Source organism: Trypanosoma equiperdum, assembly GCF_001457755.1.
Source record: "Trypanosoma equiperdum strain OVI genome assembly, contig: ctg_1893, whole genome shotgun sequence".
Taxonomy (NCBI): Eukaryota; Euglenozoa; class Kinetoplastea; order Trypanosomatida; family Trypanosomatidae; genus Trypanosoma; species Trypanosoma equiperdum.
The window spans coordinates 24,060-40,614 of NW_027123941.1; the positions used below are offsets into that span (position 1 = coordinate 24,060).

A 16,555-nucleotide genomic window follows, 5' to 3' on the forward strand; every position below is an offset into this window, starting at 1 on the left:
GGAAAATTGTCACTGGCTCCTCCGCTTTGAGCGTTATCGCGTGAAAGTGCCAGATAGTGCTTTCGACGGTAGCTGCTGTTATTTAACTACTTAATATCGTGACGTCTTGTCCCACTACGTCTGCCGTTTTATTGCATGTGTGTACCAACAGTTAGGCAGAAATGACTCAGCGGTGGATTAAAAGGGGGCTTACGAACGTTGGGAGATGTTTCTTCCGTCATGTGGGTCACCTTCACAGTTTACAACCACTGCAGGCCATTGGAGTTGTAGAAAAGGTTTTCCCGCAGCGCGGCTATGGTTTTCTGTTGATGTTATCCCCACCAGCCTCGTGGTTTCGAGCCTCCTTCACCGATAAATCAGGGACATCTGAACTGCCCATGGACGCGGCTGCGCCCCTCTGTCCCTCCAACGAGGAATGTGTGAGCGTTTGGTTCCCATTGACTTCGTCTGGCGGGACTGGTCCGCAAGCGAGCGATGTTTGCAGAAAGGAGAAATCATCCAATACTTTGAAAGTGTCACCGGGGTGTTATGTAAAATTCAGTGCCACTGCCCACTACGATGATGCGAAAGCGCTGTACGTGTGGCGGACCCGAGAGGTGGTGCCATGCGATCCGTTCGAAGAGTTGAAGGTGGTTTTACAACGTGCTCGTGACAGTCGTTGGGATAATATAACTCTTGAAGATGTGGAAAGGGGCAAACGGCGTGTGGTTAAATGGCACGCTCAGTCATCGGCGCAGTTGGTAGATGTTCATGGAACGCATGAAGGTAATAAGGTCCATCACAGCCCTCCATGGAATATCAGTGAAACGCACCAGCAGTTTATTGTTCGGCAATCCGATCTGCAGCGGCCGTTCGATCAATCGCTGTCCCATAAGCTGGGACGCGGTGACGGGGGAGATGAAGTGATAACGGAGTTGGGATCTTCCGGTCTGCGGTCTCAAGCAGATGAAAACAGAAAACGGTGGGAGCGTGTTATGCAGCTTCTAAATGAGCAAAGTGAGTTTAGGTGTAGCACGGCGCAAGGAATTTCAGGTGTTGATGATAAGTTGCATGTTGGTGACGTTTCTCAGTCTCATGCCCCACCATAACATTTGCAAGAACGCATATCACGCGTTTCGTTTTGCGTGCAGCGATTGATTTGATGTTGCCTGCTTGTGTCTCTGTTGGATATTTTTGAGAATAAAATTGTATGGCAAACCCGACGATGGGAATGTGACGGGTTGTGTTTCGTTGTCACACAACGGGTAAGGAAGGCTTTAGTGCTATTTACGGGATGAGTTTGTGCAGTTCACTTCAGTGGACATCCTTGAAGTGAACGGAAGTGGTTCTAATGAGTGGTGTATGGTAGTGACGGCAAAGTTTGTGAATGTTTGGCTATTATTTATATGTTTTACGCGTACAGCTCCTCTTCCACCTTACAGCAGAACGAAACGATTTCCCTTTCTGAAAACATGTCTTGTTTTCCTGCTTGTTTGAGGGTCTTGTCAACCACTTCCAGATTTTGTTGCTGCATTCCCTTCTATTGTAAAAAAAAATGTGTGTGAAGAAATTTACAATTAGAAAAGGGAAGGAGAAAGTTAGGTCGATGTCCAGCAATAGCAGTGACGTATACGTGATAGAAGATTCGCATTCCTCGTCATCACCACGTGACTCTTCCTATTCATCCACAGCGGGCAGTGGTGCGGATATAGTAGGAAACAAGGCTGGCTTAACTCGAACTTCAGATGCTAACGCTTGTAGCTTCGCACAGGCATCGCGTATGCAAATTGACACGGGCACGAACACCGAGGAAATTTTGGAATCGGATGCAATTGGACGGTTGACCGGCGTTGTCGCCGAGCTCTTCCACTCAGTTACTGGTTCGACTTACCAAAACAAACTTTCACAAGGCGCTTGTAACGATGTTGAGGGACAAATAACTTCTTCTGGCAACCTCACACTTCTGAACCTGTCACAACGACTCTTGGAATTGGCCAGGCGCCCACCGCCTTCAGGGCACGTGAAGGAAGCATTGACGGACTCTTCTGCAGCCGCTTACATGGATGACGAACCGGAGTGGCTCGGCGCAATCCAACATTCCATGGAGAGGACGCGCCAGGTTTTCAGTGAACTAGATCTAACAGGTGCTAAAATCGGGTTGAACACTGCATTTGTTGCAACACCAACTTCTTCAGAGGCGGAAACTACCTACAGAGCTCCTTCCGGTAGACCTTTGTCCCTAGCGCCAGAACCGTTGCAATGCGAAACAGAGGCGTTTGGTAATATTAAGGAAGAGTTATGCAAACTACAGGATAGCACGGCAGAGGTGCGGTTGGTGCTGAACAAAGAAGGTGTGGATAGTATTATTCCTCTCTACAATGAGTTGTTGGCTCTTCGAAGCGAACGAAGGCAAAATGTTGTAAGTAGTGCGGAAGCCCTCAGGGCGTACCTCATCACGCAGGAAGAATGCTTCAATCAGCGCCTGGTAGTTGCTGAGGGGCGTGAGTTACTTCTTTCCCGTGAAATAAATCGTAACTGTGCGGGCGGCGACGGCTCTACAATTGAAACGCTGGCCCGGGACGTCGAAAAACTGTCGGAGTTGAGTCGAGAACTGAAGCGACTTCGTGACGAGCACCAAAGGCATGCAGAGGGGCAGGGACTATTTTATCACAGTGTTTCGGAAACAGGCCCGGAGCGTAAGAGGCAGAGAACGTCTGACGAAGGCTTTAAAACTCTGTTGGCGAGGCAGTTACAGGCGGATGAACAAGTGGCGTCTCTGCGCCGTGCAGCAGAGAGTTATAAAAGCGAAGTATTGGAATGGAAGAGACGGTATGAATTGGCTGTGCGTTCGATTGACAGACCGCAGGACAGTGCCGTGTTTAACTCGCTTTTGGAGGAGGTACGGAGGTCCCTGCTTCAGGAAACCATGCAAAGGAGCAGCTCGCTGTGTCAACTTTTTGGATGGAAACTGATCAGCCTGGACGGTAACAGCGCTTCCATTGCGTTGATAGGGAACCCAGGCATACAATTGACCCTTCCTGTTTCCGAGTCTTTAAGTGACGAGCGCTCTTCACTTGCCACGGGAATTGTGCTCGCGAGAAAGGTAATGGAAAGCTGCAGTTTGGTGCGTGAGTCGCAACAAGGGTGTTGCGGGGTGCAGCAGGGGAGCAATAGGGCTGAGGCGGGGGCACAGCAAGAGTCCACACAGGCAGAACTTTCCGGTGACGCTGATAATTGTGAGACGGCAATTAATGTCACGGACGAAGTGTGTAAAGGTCTTGATAAAGCGAGTGATGTTGACGTGTGTGAGGAAGCAAAACCTGCGGAGACGGTAGAAGTGACTGAGGTAGAGGCGGAGCTGGCTGACAGTAAAGTTGATGAGGCACCAGATAAGCATACAATGAGTGAAGCGGGTGCCTTCTACAGTGGTGGATTATGGGAGGAGTGACGAACTGTAGGTGAGGAAGAGGGCGCTGGAGAAATCTGCATCCGGTTGTTGAGAACCTCGTGCCCCCTGCGGTAACTTCTGCGCCGTTTACTTTAAAGAGTGACACCTCAACTGAGATTGTGGTAGGTATATTCTCCCTATGTGAAGGGGTTATATTAAGCACATTCTGGTCATCTGTGGAGCTGTGGTGGCACTTTTGATTCTACCCAATAATGAAAATTAATGTATGCACTGCTTACGCACCTCCTCTCTTCCTCACTATACTGCTGTTCATCTCTAAGTTTTGACGGAAGAGGGTGGCTATGCGTGTTGTCATCGTTGGTGCAGGTTTGTCTGGTTTATCGCTCGCAGCTTTCCTGCGCCGTATCAATATCGATTGTGTAGTGCTTGAGCAGTCGCCGTTTTTACGGGCGACGTACCAGCCACCTTATATACTTTATGCTAACGCACTCAGTTGCTTTAAAGCATTCGAGTTGGATGACGGATTCTACACTGGTGATGCAATTTCCGAGAGCCACTTCGGTATACAGAACGAGCGCTTGCAATGGCTTTTGAGGGTACGAAATAGGGTGGTGCAACTACAGGCGCTTGGTCAAGAGGACTGTGTGCCACTTAGTACGGCCCCACCAGCTAACAGCGATTCAACCGTATCACGTCGCTTAGCTGAGGAACTAAAACAGGATCTTGGCTGTGTACCACTACGTACAACGTTTAGTGCGGATTATCTTCGAAGTATTTTACGCAAATACGTGCAGGAAATACGCTTCAATGCCAATGTAGTGGATCTGAGACCACATGATGGCATTAAGGGCGGCGTACACGTAGTACTTGATAATGGGCAAACCGAGTGGGGTGACGTGGTTGTTGGAGCCGACGGTGGACACAGTACAGTTCGTAAATTACTTTACCCAGATGAGTACATTGGCACGAGCTGTCAAACACTGGGGATGACACAAGTGGACGGGTATGTGGAACTTGGCGACGAGCCGTGGCCTACAGGTGAGTCTCCCGCTGAGGTTTGGGGGAAGAGGCGCGTATTGTCTTGCATTCCTCTTCAGTGGGATGGAAGGAGACACTTTGCCTTCTCAGCCACGCTGTATGACCCTCCAACAGAAATTGTTGATGTGAGCAAAGAGATGGACCCCATTGAATTACGAGAGGTTTACCGCAGTTTGTTGCGGCGGGAATTCGCATCCTTTGGTGGTGATATAACGAATACACTTGCTCGTGCAGAATTGGCGATACCTTCCGAGCTTGTGGAAGTACCTGTGATGCCACGGTGGTACAACAAACGTGCTGTTCTTATTGGCGAGGCAGCTCATGCCTCATTGCCTTCCTTCTTGGCACAAGATGCCTCTCTCTGTGTGGAGGACGCCGCTTTGTTATCAACCTCTCTGGTTGACGTACCTTTATGCAATGACGCAGGGTTTGAGTACGCATTTAGGCAATTCGAAACAGTGCGGCGTGACCGCATTGAGGGGTATATTCGTCAGTCGCGGAGGGCTCGTCGCTTCACTTCACTCTCGCATACGTGGCTGCGTAACGGAATGTTGAGTGTGATTCCCTCGCTAAGTTTGGTGTGGTTTCAGCGTTGGTTGGCTAACTGGTCATATAGCGCCCAGCAACTAGAAGTCGATCCTAAGATCAAGATGGAAACGGCGTACAGGAACTAATGGAATTTTGTTTCTTTAACGATAACCCGTTTCTCGTAACCCACCGTGTATTTTGGTCTACAAAGGCGTAAATAAACCAGGGAAGGAAAGGGAGGCAAACTACGATAATGAAGTTGATATTCTGGATGCAGCTTGGTTTCTCTCGACGGTTGGTTAATCGCTTCCGTTCCATTTTATTTTATTTTATTTTTTGCTTGCTTCTTTCTTTGACCTCTACACTCCTCTCTATTTCCCCTCCCTTTCAAAAAGAAAACTTTTTTCTCAAAGGGGGAAAAGTGGTGCGTGTGTGTACCTGGCAATCATTCGCATACAGTTGTACACAGGAGGGAAGAAGAAAGTTGCCTTAACGGTTTCCAAAGCAGGATAAGTGGGAATAAGAAGATGCACGCCGCACCTTATGAAGAAGTTGCCCTCTCCGACATGTTACTGGAGGACGGCAAGTTGCGTTACCCATGTCCTTGCGGTGATCTATTTGAACTCTCCCTAAGTGAGTTCGCGAAGGGCTCAGTTGTTGCGGAATGTCCCACGTGTTCGTTAACGGTGCGTATTATTTGCAATGAGGAGGAACGCCATGCTTTTCTTTTGCGATGCAACGCACTCAATGGCGTGCGTGATGTTGTGATTGCTTGATTGGAGAAGCCGGTGTTGACATCAGTACTCAACTGAGCAAGGGGATGTGTGATTTGCCGGTTCAGGATGCCTCTTCCCCGAGATTAGCATGTGCCGTTCCATTATTTTCTCTTCCTTGAGAATATAGTCGGTATTTAAAAACGTGAGACAATAATCACGGTGTTAAAATTGAGTGTAAGTGGTAAAGTGGGGACCTAATTGCCTTCCTAAGGTGATGCTGGTTTACCCTTCTCCTCCCTCCGGTTTGTAGTGCGTTATGGCAATACTTTATCCGATTCATCGTGCGTATTTCCTTCTTCACTTCCATTAATGCGGGGGGGGGGAACATTTTATGTCATTAGTGAGACCTTTTTTTTCCCCCTGCCTATCCACTTCTTGTGAGACACTGAAAACAGAATTACCTCCACTTGGAAAGGTATATTTCCGTGGACTAGCAACTGAGATTTGGTGGCTTCACCACACATTAGACGGTCCAATGTTATTCCGGAGGCTCAAGCGCGGCGATGCCCTCCGCAGTTATTGCTGTAGTCTGCGATTACTGAACCTTGCGAGCGAAGCGCGTGACACTCTAACGAAGCAACTTGGAGCTCTCAAGGAGGAATGCAAAGGACAAGGACTTGATTTGGCGGATATGAATGATGCCTCCCGCACCGCAATGCGTTCACTTCAAGAAGGTCTCAAACGCGCTAATATCGACGACGAATCTTTTAAAGGAAAATGCACTACCCTCTCCGCCTCCCTAAAAGCGTACACGTCTCGCTTAACGAATCTTCAAAACGAGGCCCGTTCCATTCAAGCAGAAGCCGATGCCCTTCTTCGCCTCATATGGGGGACGGAAGCAGCAACAAAACCTGCTTCATTTGCCTCTCCTCCGTGCTCTACAGAAACACCAGTTATGGAATCGGAAAAGGATGAAACGCGTGGTGAGGGGAGTGACTTTGATGTGGAGCCACCCAAAATTGTTGAGGTGTTGAGTGGCGGCGCTCCTGCAGTTGAAAAGGTTGAAGCGGAGCGTGTAATGCCTACTGAGGATATGGCTTCGAGGAATCATGAGACGCAGGGGAAATGCGTGGAGGAGATTGAGGTGGAAACAATTGAAGTGGAGGTAGAACCCCAGGAGAGTCCAGCGGATACAATGAAAATAACTGATATTACAAAGGAATTGTACGAAAAGGGTGTGAATTTCTCTGACTGCCTCGACGCTCAGTCACTACGGCAGAGGTATAGGGATGTGCTGTCAGGAAGGATTCCACCAGGTATTCAAGCGGGCTCTACAAGTAAGAAACCCCTTGATTTGGAAATGAATAAACACCAACCCCGAATGCCATCGAATAATTCCCACACCAACCAGAGGCAGTACCAACAGCAAAACAATACTACAGAGTCGGGAATTGCTCATGACCCTTACCCCAACGCGTATCGAAAAATGGTTGACCCCATGAAGCATGTGTGGGAGCTGAAAAATGAGCTTGCAGCTGAGAAGGGTATTGATCCTAGTTCTGTGGATCTCTGGAGCGGAAAGACAAAACTTGAGGACCATAAGATGTTATACGATTATCCCTCCGTACAGAGTTATCCCATTGAGGTTCGTCAGAGGGGTGACATTCCTCGATGAGGGTACTCAAATTTCATGAGGGCAAGAAATGTTTCTTAGTTTCGTTAGTGGATGGAGTTAAAGGTGAATGATGTGCATTGTGAGGTGCTTGCTTGTGCGTACCGTATGGCGAAAAGAAAAAAGACGTTGACTAACCGTAATCGTAATTATAACTATTGTAAGCAAATTATTGAACCCTGTTCTGCAAACTCTTGAAATTGTCTAATAATCCCCTGCACCCTTTTTCTTTTGCTAACAAGGAGAATTTCATCGTTTATGTACTTTTTATTTCTTCACCAAGTTTCGTTCATTTCAAGTTAACACATGTAGTTGTTATTGTTCGAAGATAGAGAAATATGCCACTTTAGAGCATACTAAATCCACTTTATGTTTGTTGGATCCACCATATCCCAATATGTGATGCCCCCGGTACTGCGAACACTAAGTTAAGAAATAACTCTTCACTTTATGTTTCGTCATGAGCATAAGCTGCGCCAGGTATGCCTTCCCCCACCCCATACAATACAAGAGTTGGTTTATATATGTATGATCGCAGAATGTTGTTGGAATTATCAAGTTTGGAGTTGATTTCGACACCCTCGGTTCTTTTTTTTGTTGTTGTTCTTTTAACACGAACGAGGAATTGCTTCCGCACCGACTCTATGACGTAGTTGGAAACGGCAGGACTTCGGTTCATGTCGCTGCGACTCCGTCTGTGCAAACGCGCTCAGCAACTACCGTTTACATGCGCACCTTAATTCGTTCTTCTCAACCTGTTGTTGCCGTGTCTTTCAGCACTTTATTTTCTGCTCGCGTGAGTTATTACTCCTTTCCCTCTCCGCTGTTTATATCTCACATCACCTTATGCTACTTCATCTTTAAAACAAGTTACTCTTTAGTATGGAAGTTGATGCCAATACATTTAACCCACGAATGCTGCGAAGCGCAAATATTGGTTTAGCACAGCCGCTGGATTTTGTCAGCACAAAAGGAAAACATGTGGTGGGAAATTTGCATGGCGTTGTGTTCAATGAAACCACAACAGGTATCACTGGTGGCGTCAATATTGCAGCAACTACAGGAAATCGTACCGCTGCTCGAGGCCGAAGGCGACGGACAGGCATTTGAGTGAGGTATCATTTGCTGCACTTGCGCGCGTCCAGTTGAATAAGTTGGCTTTGGTGTTTTTCTGCCGTGGTGCAATTACTTTATGCCTCATTATTTGCATCAGCGGCTGTTGCTACCGCTGTCAGTGTCATTGATGTAAGTATTCTTTTTTCCCCCTTTCCCTCATGTTGCTGACTTTATTTTTCTGTTGAATGGTTTGTTTGTTTGTTTGTTTTTTTTTTGCTTTGTCGGTGTTTCCGGTTTTCGTTCTCTTTTTATTATTTTTGGTTTCATTGTTCAGGTGCGTGAAGATTAGTTATACTGAGGCACCTGTACGGCCTGCGTGGCGTAATTTGGGCCCCACGTAACCAACACGATAAAAAATGAACTCAGCCGATTCTTCAGGTGAGCCTGTGGAGAATTCCTCTCCCTCTTTATTATCTCCTTGTGTGGCGTCTGGACTAACTGTAACTCTGTTGGGCAGTGTTGCTAATGGAGAAAAAGTGGATTCAGACTCGACATTGCAAGAGAAAGCAATTACAACGTTTTGCATTGTGCATTTGCGGAGGCGACAGCAACTTTTAGAGAAACTTTTGAACGAAGAATTTCCACGGTGGTACGAAATTAGAGTAATACTTCAAACGGTACGTGACGTTCTTCAGCTTGTAGCAGCAGGAAAGGGTGAAGAAACTCATACCACCTTACTTGCAACAGCGGCCCTTGCTGGTTTCCTTGTAACATTTAAACATATAAATACGTTTCCTGCTTTAAGATCACCACCAATGGCTGCCGCTCTCCGTCAATACGTCCATCAGTGGGTGGAGAGTCAAGGTGGAGTACGTTTTGTGCTCTCCAGGCTGAATTTGGTGGAGGATCTTACCGAACTTATTCGAACTGCTACGGAAGAATATAGTAAAGCTGTTTCAACAACAGCTAGTACCGAATCGGAGGCGTTATTGTTGAGTGCACTTACAGACGTGTGTCGATATTGTATTCAAGTAGCATCCACTGGCACTCCTCAAGAGGATTTTTTCTTGGATAGGAATGCAATGCAGTCTACCATGCGCCACAACTACTCGGTTATTGTTGGTAGTGAGAAGGAAATGCAAAATCACGAGAAGGTTATGCGGTTGTTAGTTGTTGCTCGCTCCACGCTTCATCACAGATGTGCCGAAGATTTGCAAGTAAGTGTCTCTCCTTTAATGGTGGAGTTGCTTTCTTTTTTTGACAACCTGTCATCAACTTGCATTATCCCTCCCGACAACCGGAGAGATGATGTGCCGCGTTGCCGTTTGAGTGGGTTGCGACTCGAATGTGGGGCTGGAAGTTCAGCGGTTGATGATTTCGTCCAACAGTATTGGGATGCAGCAATTGGCAACTCGGTTCCCACACCGTAACGTCTTTTTTTCTTTTCTTTTTTTTAAAAAAAGGATATCAGCTTGTGGTTTTATTTGCTTTTGGGAACCGCTGTTGCTCGTTGGGGCGAGTGTTTGCAGTTTTTTTCTTTTTAGGAGTTGCAGGGATTCTCCCGTTCTGCCCATCTGTTCGAAAGAGGGTTTTGGGAGACTCCATCTTTCATTTGTTTTGTTGTTTTTTTTCTGGTTGCTGGTTTGCTGGTGTTATTCAGGTGCTCATCTCTCTAATATTTTTTCCGGATCAGTGATACGGTGGGCAATTCAATGCCCTCCCTTTTTATTTCCTTTTTTTTTTAGTTGGCATTTTAAAACCTCCTGCTTATACTTCTTTCCCCCTTCTCTCTTATATCACCTTCTTAATTTCACCACTTTCATTAATATATATTTATATGGACGAATTACACGAGGTTTCTGGCATCATCTAAGTAAAATACCCCATCATACGGTGACGGCTAAAAGAAATAACTTCCAGCGATGGTATTCAGAGATGCCTCCCAACCAAGGCGAATGCTAGTTATTGAAGACATTGTCACTGAAAACAGGAAGCGAATGGAGTTAATGGGTATCAACGCAAATAATGAATCCTTATGCCGTTTATTACTGCAAATGATGTCGGGTGTAGGCGAGTTGTCTAATCTTGCAGAACAGGGTGAAGGCGCTCTCTCACTATCTCGATTCGAACAGGAGGAAGTGAGAACTTTAATTGGTCGGCTGGCGGTGTCTCTTTTTACTGTCGCTGACATCTGCGAGGTGAATTTGGGACAGACGGCAATGGACTTTATCAGTGATCAAATCCAGAGAAAAAACAGCGCACCATCGTTAAGTTTCAAGGAAGCTTCGAAGCGATCTGCGCCTGTTCCAATTGTGGGGGATAAAGGAACTGGAAACCACACCTTATATGCTACCGAGCAACCGCAGGTGCTGCTTTCTCCAACATCAAACAGGGATTTTTTTAGTCAACTTGACGCCCTCCTCACGCATAACCGGGAGGATTTCGAGAAGGCAGACTTGAAGTGGGTGGCACCACTACCTGATGGCACCGTCCATGAGCTCATTGAGAATGGATCTACGATTAATGTGAGCTACGATGATATACCAATGTACTTGGAGAAAATACAACGGTACCGCAATGCCCGTGTGACCGAAATTTCAACAATGGCACGGCACTGCGATGTAAACACCAGGCACGGCAGTCGTCCTAAAGGTGCTGCGGTTGCGGTTTGTGCTTCTGACGCCAAAAAAGAGCGATTTGATCAACTCTTTTCCCCTCCCTCCACTGCGGATAGTGCCCTTCTTAACTCCAACATCGGTGCCGTCAAAAAATATCCCTCACCCTCTGAGATAATGTTACAACAACCCAATCCAGTGGATGCCACCCTCATTGGTGTCGTGGTATCAGAAGCTGAATTCCAAGCGAAAGTGGAGGCAATCAAAAATGGTCACATCTTTGGCCCAGCAATCGCACAACAGAACCTAACCTTTAGTGTGCCACGTGGTGGTAAGTTGGTTGAACTTGTTCCCAATGGTATTCATATGAAGGTAACTTCAGCAAATGTTTCGGAGTTTCTTCGACTCCTTAATGATAAATCGGCAGCGTTGGGTGGACGAGTTCGGCGTTTGGAGAGTATTAAAAAATTGGAGGTAGCCGGTGTGGGTTCACAAGATCTCTCACGGGAGAAGGGTAAGTTTTCTCCCACACATTTTTCGAAAGACATATTTGCCCCATATGATGAGCGCACGAGCTTCTTCGTCGATACCGACGCATCTGAGGAAATACTACCACTTTATTTGCGTGACCAAGAAGAGCTACAGCGGAGGGCAGACACATACTATGTCCACGTCATTCGTCAAGGGGACATAAAGACATGGAATGCCATATTTGAGCAAGTGCAGGCGGATCCTTCCATGTTGAAAAAATACGGTGTCACTTTCTGCGTTCCAAGTTCGTTTTCTTCACATGGTTCCGAAAATGAACAGAGGCCACGGATTCATGAACTGATAACAAGGGGCTCAACTACCCCTGTGGAGGAGTCGCAACTATGGCTCTTCACAAAAATGGTGAAACAGGTCATGCACCCCAGTGCGTAGAGCGAAAAAAAAAATAACGGTAAACCTTCGCGTTTACCTTCGCTCCATTATTTCTTCCACTCCCCTTCACTTGATTTTCGTCTTTCTGTATTCATTATTGCGCACATGGGATGGTAGGTATTATTGTGGTAGTAGGTTTGCATGGTGTGTCAAGGTCTCTTAATATGCACCGGCATATTATGCTTGTGCGTGTTTTCCTATGCAGCGTAACTATAAATGATTAACTGGTGTTCCCACGGCACAACAACAACAACAAAAGCAACAACAAAAAATATATATGTCTTTTGTTTCTCATGTAAGTGTCACCCCACCGAAACTTGCACTTGTAACCGCCGCATCACTGGTGGTAACATACATGTTTCACTCGTGTTGCGGCACTATTCGTTGTGAATGCATGCTATCCTAACTGCTTTCTCTTTCCTTCTCTATGGCAACGCATGTGTTTAAATGTAAGTGCATTGATTCAATGAGCATCAGTGAGTCGGACAGCCTTTGGCTGCAAAAGAGTATTCACCTCGCCGATCCCATACCGGAAGCCACTGGAGGAGGGGTTGAGACGGACGAGAATTCGAGACCCGGGGAGTTGCTGATGGTGGGAGAAGGCATGGCAAAGGAGGTGGAAGAATTGGGAGGGAGCTCAGGTCCCTCCTCAGCGCGATTTATTCACAGTACTTCTCAACGAGCTTCGTGCAGGCAGTCGGTGTCGAATGCAAGTTTTGCGTCGCTTCATGAAATAGATGAGTTGCGAGCGCGTATCGCTCAACTGAAGCGTGAGCAGTTAAGGTGGTCCGGTAACCAGCGAGAATTAGAAATTGTGCGGTTTGAGCTCGTACAAACACAGCAGGAGTTACAAACAACGCGTGAATACGCGAGAACTCTTAAAGAGCAACTTGACGAAGCAGAGGCCAAAGCTGAAAAGGAGGCCAAAGCACGGCGAAACTCAGAGGCGCAGTTGGAAAAATCGATTTCTCAAAGCAGTAGAGACAAGGAGTTCCTCAAACAGCAGTTGGAAGCTATGAAAGAAGAGCACTGCCGTCAGTTAGCAGAGGTGGAAGGGCGCTCGGAAGTTGAAGGCAGTGGCCGTACGGAGTTCATGCGCGAGCAAATAACCAAACTAACGGAAGATATCGAGGCACTAGACGAAAGCAACGTGAAGAGTCGTGAAGAAGCCTGCCGTCTGGGTAGGGAGAATGAACTCCTTCGCGCCAATATTAAGTCCACCCAAGCCAAATGTGACGAACTCCAACGCTCCCTGGAATCGTACACGACTCGTTATGCAGAATTGGAAAACATGCACAAGATCTTTGTCGAGAAGACTGAGCGCTCCCAAAGTGAAGCTCTTGACTCCCTAATGGCGACGAATAACGACCGCATGAAGAAGATAATTTCATCCAAGGAAGAAATCATTGATGAGCTCCGTGAGGAGCTGAAGGTCTTCAAGGGAAAATCCGGTTCTTTTTCGGAGGAGATCACAAATCTACAACACCGTGTTCGCATGCTCGAAGCTGAGGCTAAACAAATGACCCAAGAACACGAAAAGGAGTTAAGGAGTATCCGGGACCAACACCACCTTGCTTTATGCCAGCAGCAACAGGAATCCGAAATTCTCATTCGGGAAGCAAAGAATGGGAGGGTGTCTTTGGAAGAAGAAACATCCTTTTTGAAGCGCCAAGCAGTGAAGGCAGCGGAAGAATTATCCGCAGCCGCAGCACTAATAGTGCAGCGTGAAGAGCAACTAAGCCATCTGGAAAGTGAGAACATCACGATGAGGAATGCCCTGCAAGCCGCTGAGCGTGACCGCGCCTCTGCGGCGGATAAACTTGAAACCGCACGCAGCGAACTCCTTCAGGCTGAGGAGCGCACTCAGCACTTGCAGCAACAGTACGATTTGACTGAAACTGTTTATTCACAGGATATGCTGGAATTGAAGGAAAAGTTGGCCGCGGCGCAAGTGAAGTTGATGCAAACTGAGAGTGAGCTGTCCGCTGTAAGGCAAGAAAAAATGAAATATGAGACAGAAGCAATCACAAATATGTCTGATCTTCGATCCAAGCTAGAGGAAGCGGAGTGTGATAGGAAGCGTCTGCAGCATGCCGTCGAACAGGCATCTCAAACTGATAAACAGCTGGAGCAACTGCGCGTCAAGTATCTTACCATGTGCAAGAGGGCGGAGAATATGGAAATCGAGCTCGCTGCCGTCACGAGTAGATGTTCCCTGCTTGAGAAGCGACTGGATGAGGAGTTCCGCCGCTCGGTGCGGAACGCTTCGCATTCGCCCGTGTCTCTTCATTTTGGAGGTGGGAACATGTGCCTTCGTGGCATACAATCGACTAATGTGCCTCCATCCGCCAGTAAGCAAGCGAAGAGGAGCCGATCCGTCGAGCAACGTGTTTTTACAATCAGCGGTTTTGACGGAACGGAGTTACTTGAGCAAATTCACAAGCTTCCGTACGCCACAGTTGCCGAGTGTAAATCCAACTCACCGGTCCCCACGAATTTAACCCACTTAGTCACCAACGGGCAGTTAACAGTAAAACTCTTGACAGCTCTTGTGCGCGGGTGTTGGATACTTCCCGAGGCATACGTACATGAGTCAACGAAACAAAAAATGTGGCTTGATGAATTGTCGTATGGTTTCCGACATGTGAAACTGCCGATCGCACGGAAACGTATTGGATTCAGTGAGGGTTTTGTTTCGTCCAGACATCTCAACACGGCGAACCTCATCATTGTGGAGGGCGGTGCCACAGTTGAGAGCAACTTAACCGAGGCAGATATGATCCTTTGCACACGTAGTGAGTACGGGAACATGGAGAACACTCGGGCAGTAACTTGGGATAAGTTGGTTGAGCTCATTTACCCCGTTAAAATCGGTGTCGTGGCAGAGGAAGTAAAGCAGCCACAGTAGTAGAATATATTATGCTCCCTCTGCAATTGGGGGGGGGGGGAGAGGAAAGAGGGGGAGAGAGGCTCTAAAGGATGAGATGAAATACCGAACGTATGCAAAGATGATAGAGTAAGATGAAATGAAGAGAATTCAATATAAGCGAAAAAAAAAGGGGGAGCAGGGAAACAGAAACTTAGAGAAGTGACATTATTATACGACTATCAGTTTGCTGTTTTTTACAGTTGAGCCGTTTGTTGATCATCCACATTTAACTTTTCTTTTTTATTGGGTTTGTTGTTTTCCCCTAACGTCAGCTGCTGCCATTGAGTGACGGAAGGAAGACCATTCCCACCCATACACCGACACCGCGTCGGAGGCAGGAGAAAATGCCCTTTGTTCAGTATAAATTTCCTTCCCCCTCCCTTATAATCACTAGAAGTTCGTGCAACTACTAAAGTTGTAGCAATGTGAGGAAATAACTGAGAGGCGTGGTTTCGTTTTACACAAACGTTTACTGGCTAAATTGGTAGCGAGAAAATCTAAATGGATGAAAAGGAGGTGTATCATATCCTATTTTGATGTCGCTTTTGCACCTACCTCTTTTTTTTTCCCCCCCCCCATCAAGCAGTAAAAGTTAGAATGACACGACACTCCTTTATGATGGTTTTGTAATTGCGCCACTTGCCCTCGGGTGGTTTGATGCATGCGAAATCACCAACACGACTTGCGCTAAGAGACAAGAATCATACCGTTAATCTCCACTCATTCCTCAACATAAGTATAACTTTTCTTTCTTCCCATGTTGTTGTGGGACTTTGCCATCACTTTCCGCGGTCATTAACCGAAGCTGCGAGACACATCCGATATTATAGATGCCGCTATTAAGTAGGACTGAGGATTCCTTTCATTTACATGCACTGCCTTCTGGCACGGGATGTATATATTTCTTGTAACGTTGTTGGGGTGCGGTGTAATGCAAACTAAACGGGAAGTTCCCTCAATTAGGCGTACCCCCATAAACAACGCTTAGCAATTCTTTTTGACATAAATTCTTGTTACTTTTACATCCTTTACCTCTCTATAACTGCTTTGCACGCAGTTAAAGTATGCTTTATTTATTTAAAATCCCCTTTTGTTCGTTACAACAGTAATTTTGCATAATGTTTGTTTCGGAGAATCCTCCCAGAGAGTAAAGAAGATGTGATAAAAATGGGGAATTGGTGTGCGGTTTCTTCACTCACTGAGGAGAGAGTGGTGGTATTTGGAAGTATTTTTTTCTACCACGAGGAGAAACCATGCAAGTTGTCTCCAAGAGAACATATTTATACTGCACAAATACTCCTTTACAGTCTGCTGTCCACGGAAAGTGCACCAACATTTCTTCGCAGTTGCCGTGTCGGTGTGTGATTATTATTTATTTATTTTTTTGCACCAGATGGAAGTTGTCCATCTTTTTTTTGTATGTGAAGTGTAGGACCCGTTTTGTCTGGGGAGTGTTTTTCCGCATGTTGGGCGCGACAGCTTTAATGCGCTGTCATTTACTCCGGAATCGGGACGGATGGGACTCATGAGCACTTTCGCTCCACACTTAAAGTAGGGTTCCCCGAGAGGAGTCGAAGAACAAAAACATCCAAAAAAAATGTGGATGAGCGACACTTTGAAATGTATTTCTTTTAAAAAAAAATAAAACGAAAATAACAACTATGCTTGTAACAAATACAATATTTTCGATAT

The 16,555-nt window shown here is 46.5% G+C and overlaps 9 protein-coding genes across 9 annotated transcripts; all 9 read left to right on the top strand.

Annotated features, from left to right (window-relative positions):
* Positions 1–161: 161 nt before the first annotated feature.
* On the top strand, positions 162–1,088 carry TEOVI_000872600 (uncharacterized protein; the record flags this gene model as incomplete). Its single annotated transcript, XM_067223544.1, has 1 exon — positions 162–1,088. The coding sequence occupies one exon, from the start codon at positions 162–164 to the stop codon at positions 1,086–1,088; it is 927 nt and encodes a 308-aa protein (XP_067079645.1).
* A 497-nt stretch (positions 1,089–1,585) lies between these two features.
* Positions 1,586–3,427, top strand: TEOVI_000872700 (uncharacterized protein; the record flags this gene model as incomplete). Its single annotated transcript, XM_067223545.1, has 1 exon — positions 1,586–3,427. The coding sequence occupies one exon, from the start codon at positions 1,586–1,588 to the stop codon at positions 3,425–3,427; it is 1,842 nt and encodes a 613-aa protein (XP_067079646.1).
* Positions 3,428–3,729: 302 nt separating this feature from the next.
* TEOVI_000872800 (Monooxygenase, putative) lies at positions 3,730–5,100 on the top strand (the record flags this gene model as incomplete). The annotated part of the gene is made up of 1 exon (XM_067223546.1): positions 3,730–5,100. One exon carries the CDS (start codon positions 3,730–3,732, stop codon positions 5,098–5,100), a length of 1,371 nt encoding a protein of 456 aa, XP_067079647.1.
* A 381-nt stretch (positions 5,101–5,481) lies between these two features.
* TEOVI_000872900 (CSL zinc finger, putative) lies at positions 5,482–5,730 on the top strand (the record flags this gene model as incomplete). Its single annotated transcript, XM_067223547.1, has 1 exon — positions 5,482–5,730. The coding sequence occupies one exon, from the start codon at positions 5,482–5,484 to the stop codon at positions 5,728–5,730; it is 249 nt and encodes an 82-aa protein (XP_067079648.1).
* A 475-nt stretch (positions 5,731–6,205) lies between these two features.
* TEOVI_000873000 (uncharacterized protein) lies at positions 6,206–7,345 on the top strand (the record flags this gene model as incomplete). Its single annotated transcript, XM_067223548.1, has 1 exon — positions 6,206–7,345. One exon carries the CDS (start codon positions 6,206–6,208, stop codon positions 7,343–7,345), a length of 1,140 nt encoding a protein of 379 aa, XP_067079649.1.
* Positions 7,346–8,224: 879 nt separating this feature from the next.
* Positions 8,225–8,452, top strand: TEOVI_000873100 (uncharacterized protein; the record flags this gene model as incomplete). Its single annotated transcript, XM_067223549.1, has 1 exon — positions 8,225–8,452. One exon carries the CDS (start codon positions 8,225–8,227, stop codon positions 8,450–8,452), a length of 228 nt encoding a protein of 75 aa, XP_067079650.1.
* Positions 8,453–8,814: 362 nt separating this feature from the next.
* Positions 8,815–9,828, top strand: TEOVI_000873200 (uncharacterized protein; the record flags this gene model as incomplete). The annotated part of the gene is made up of 1 exon (XM_067223550.1): positions 8,815–9,828. One exon carries the CDS (start codon positions 8,815–8,817, stop codon positions 9,826–9,828), a length of 1,014 nt encoding a protein of 337 aa, XP_067079651.1.
* A 492-nt stretch (positions 9,829–10,320) lies between these two features.
* TEOVI_000873300 (uncharacterized protein) lies at positions 10,321–11,934 on the top strand (the record flags this gene model as incomplete). The annotated part of the gene is made up of 1 exon (XM_067223551.1): positions 10,321–11,934. The coding sequence occupies one exon, from the start codon at positions 10,321–10,323 to the stop codon at positions 11,932–11,934; it is 1,614 nt and encodes a 537-aa protein (XP_067079652.1).
* A 466-nt stretch (positions 11,935–12,400) lies between these two features.
* Positions 12,401–14,842, top strand: TEOVI_000873400 (Myosin-like protein; the record flags this gene model as incomplete). The annotated part of the gene is made up of 1 exon (XM_067223552.1): positions 12,401–14,842. One exon carries the CDS (start codon positions 12,401–12,403, stop codon positions 14,840–14,842), a length of 2,442 nt encoding a protein of 813 aa, XP_067079653.1.
* Between the last annotated feature and the right edge of the window lie 1,713 nt (positions 14,843–16,555).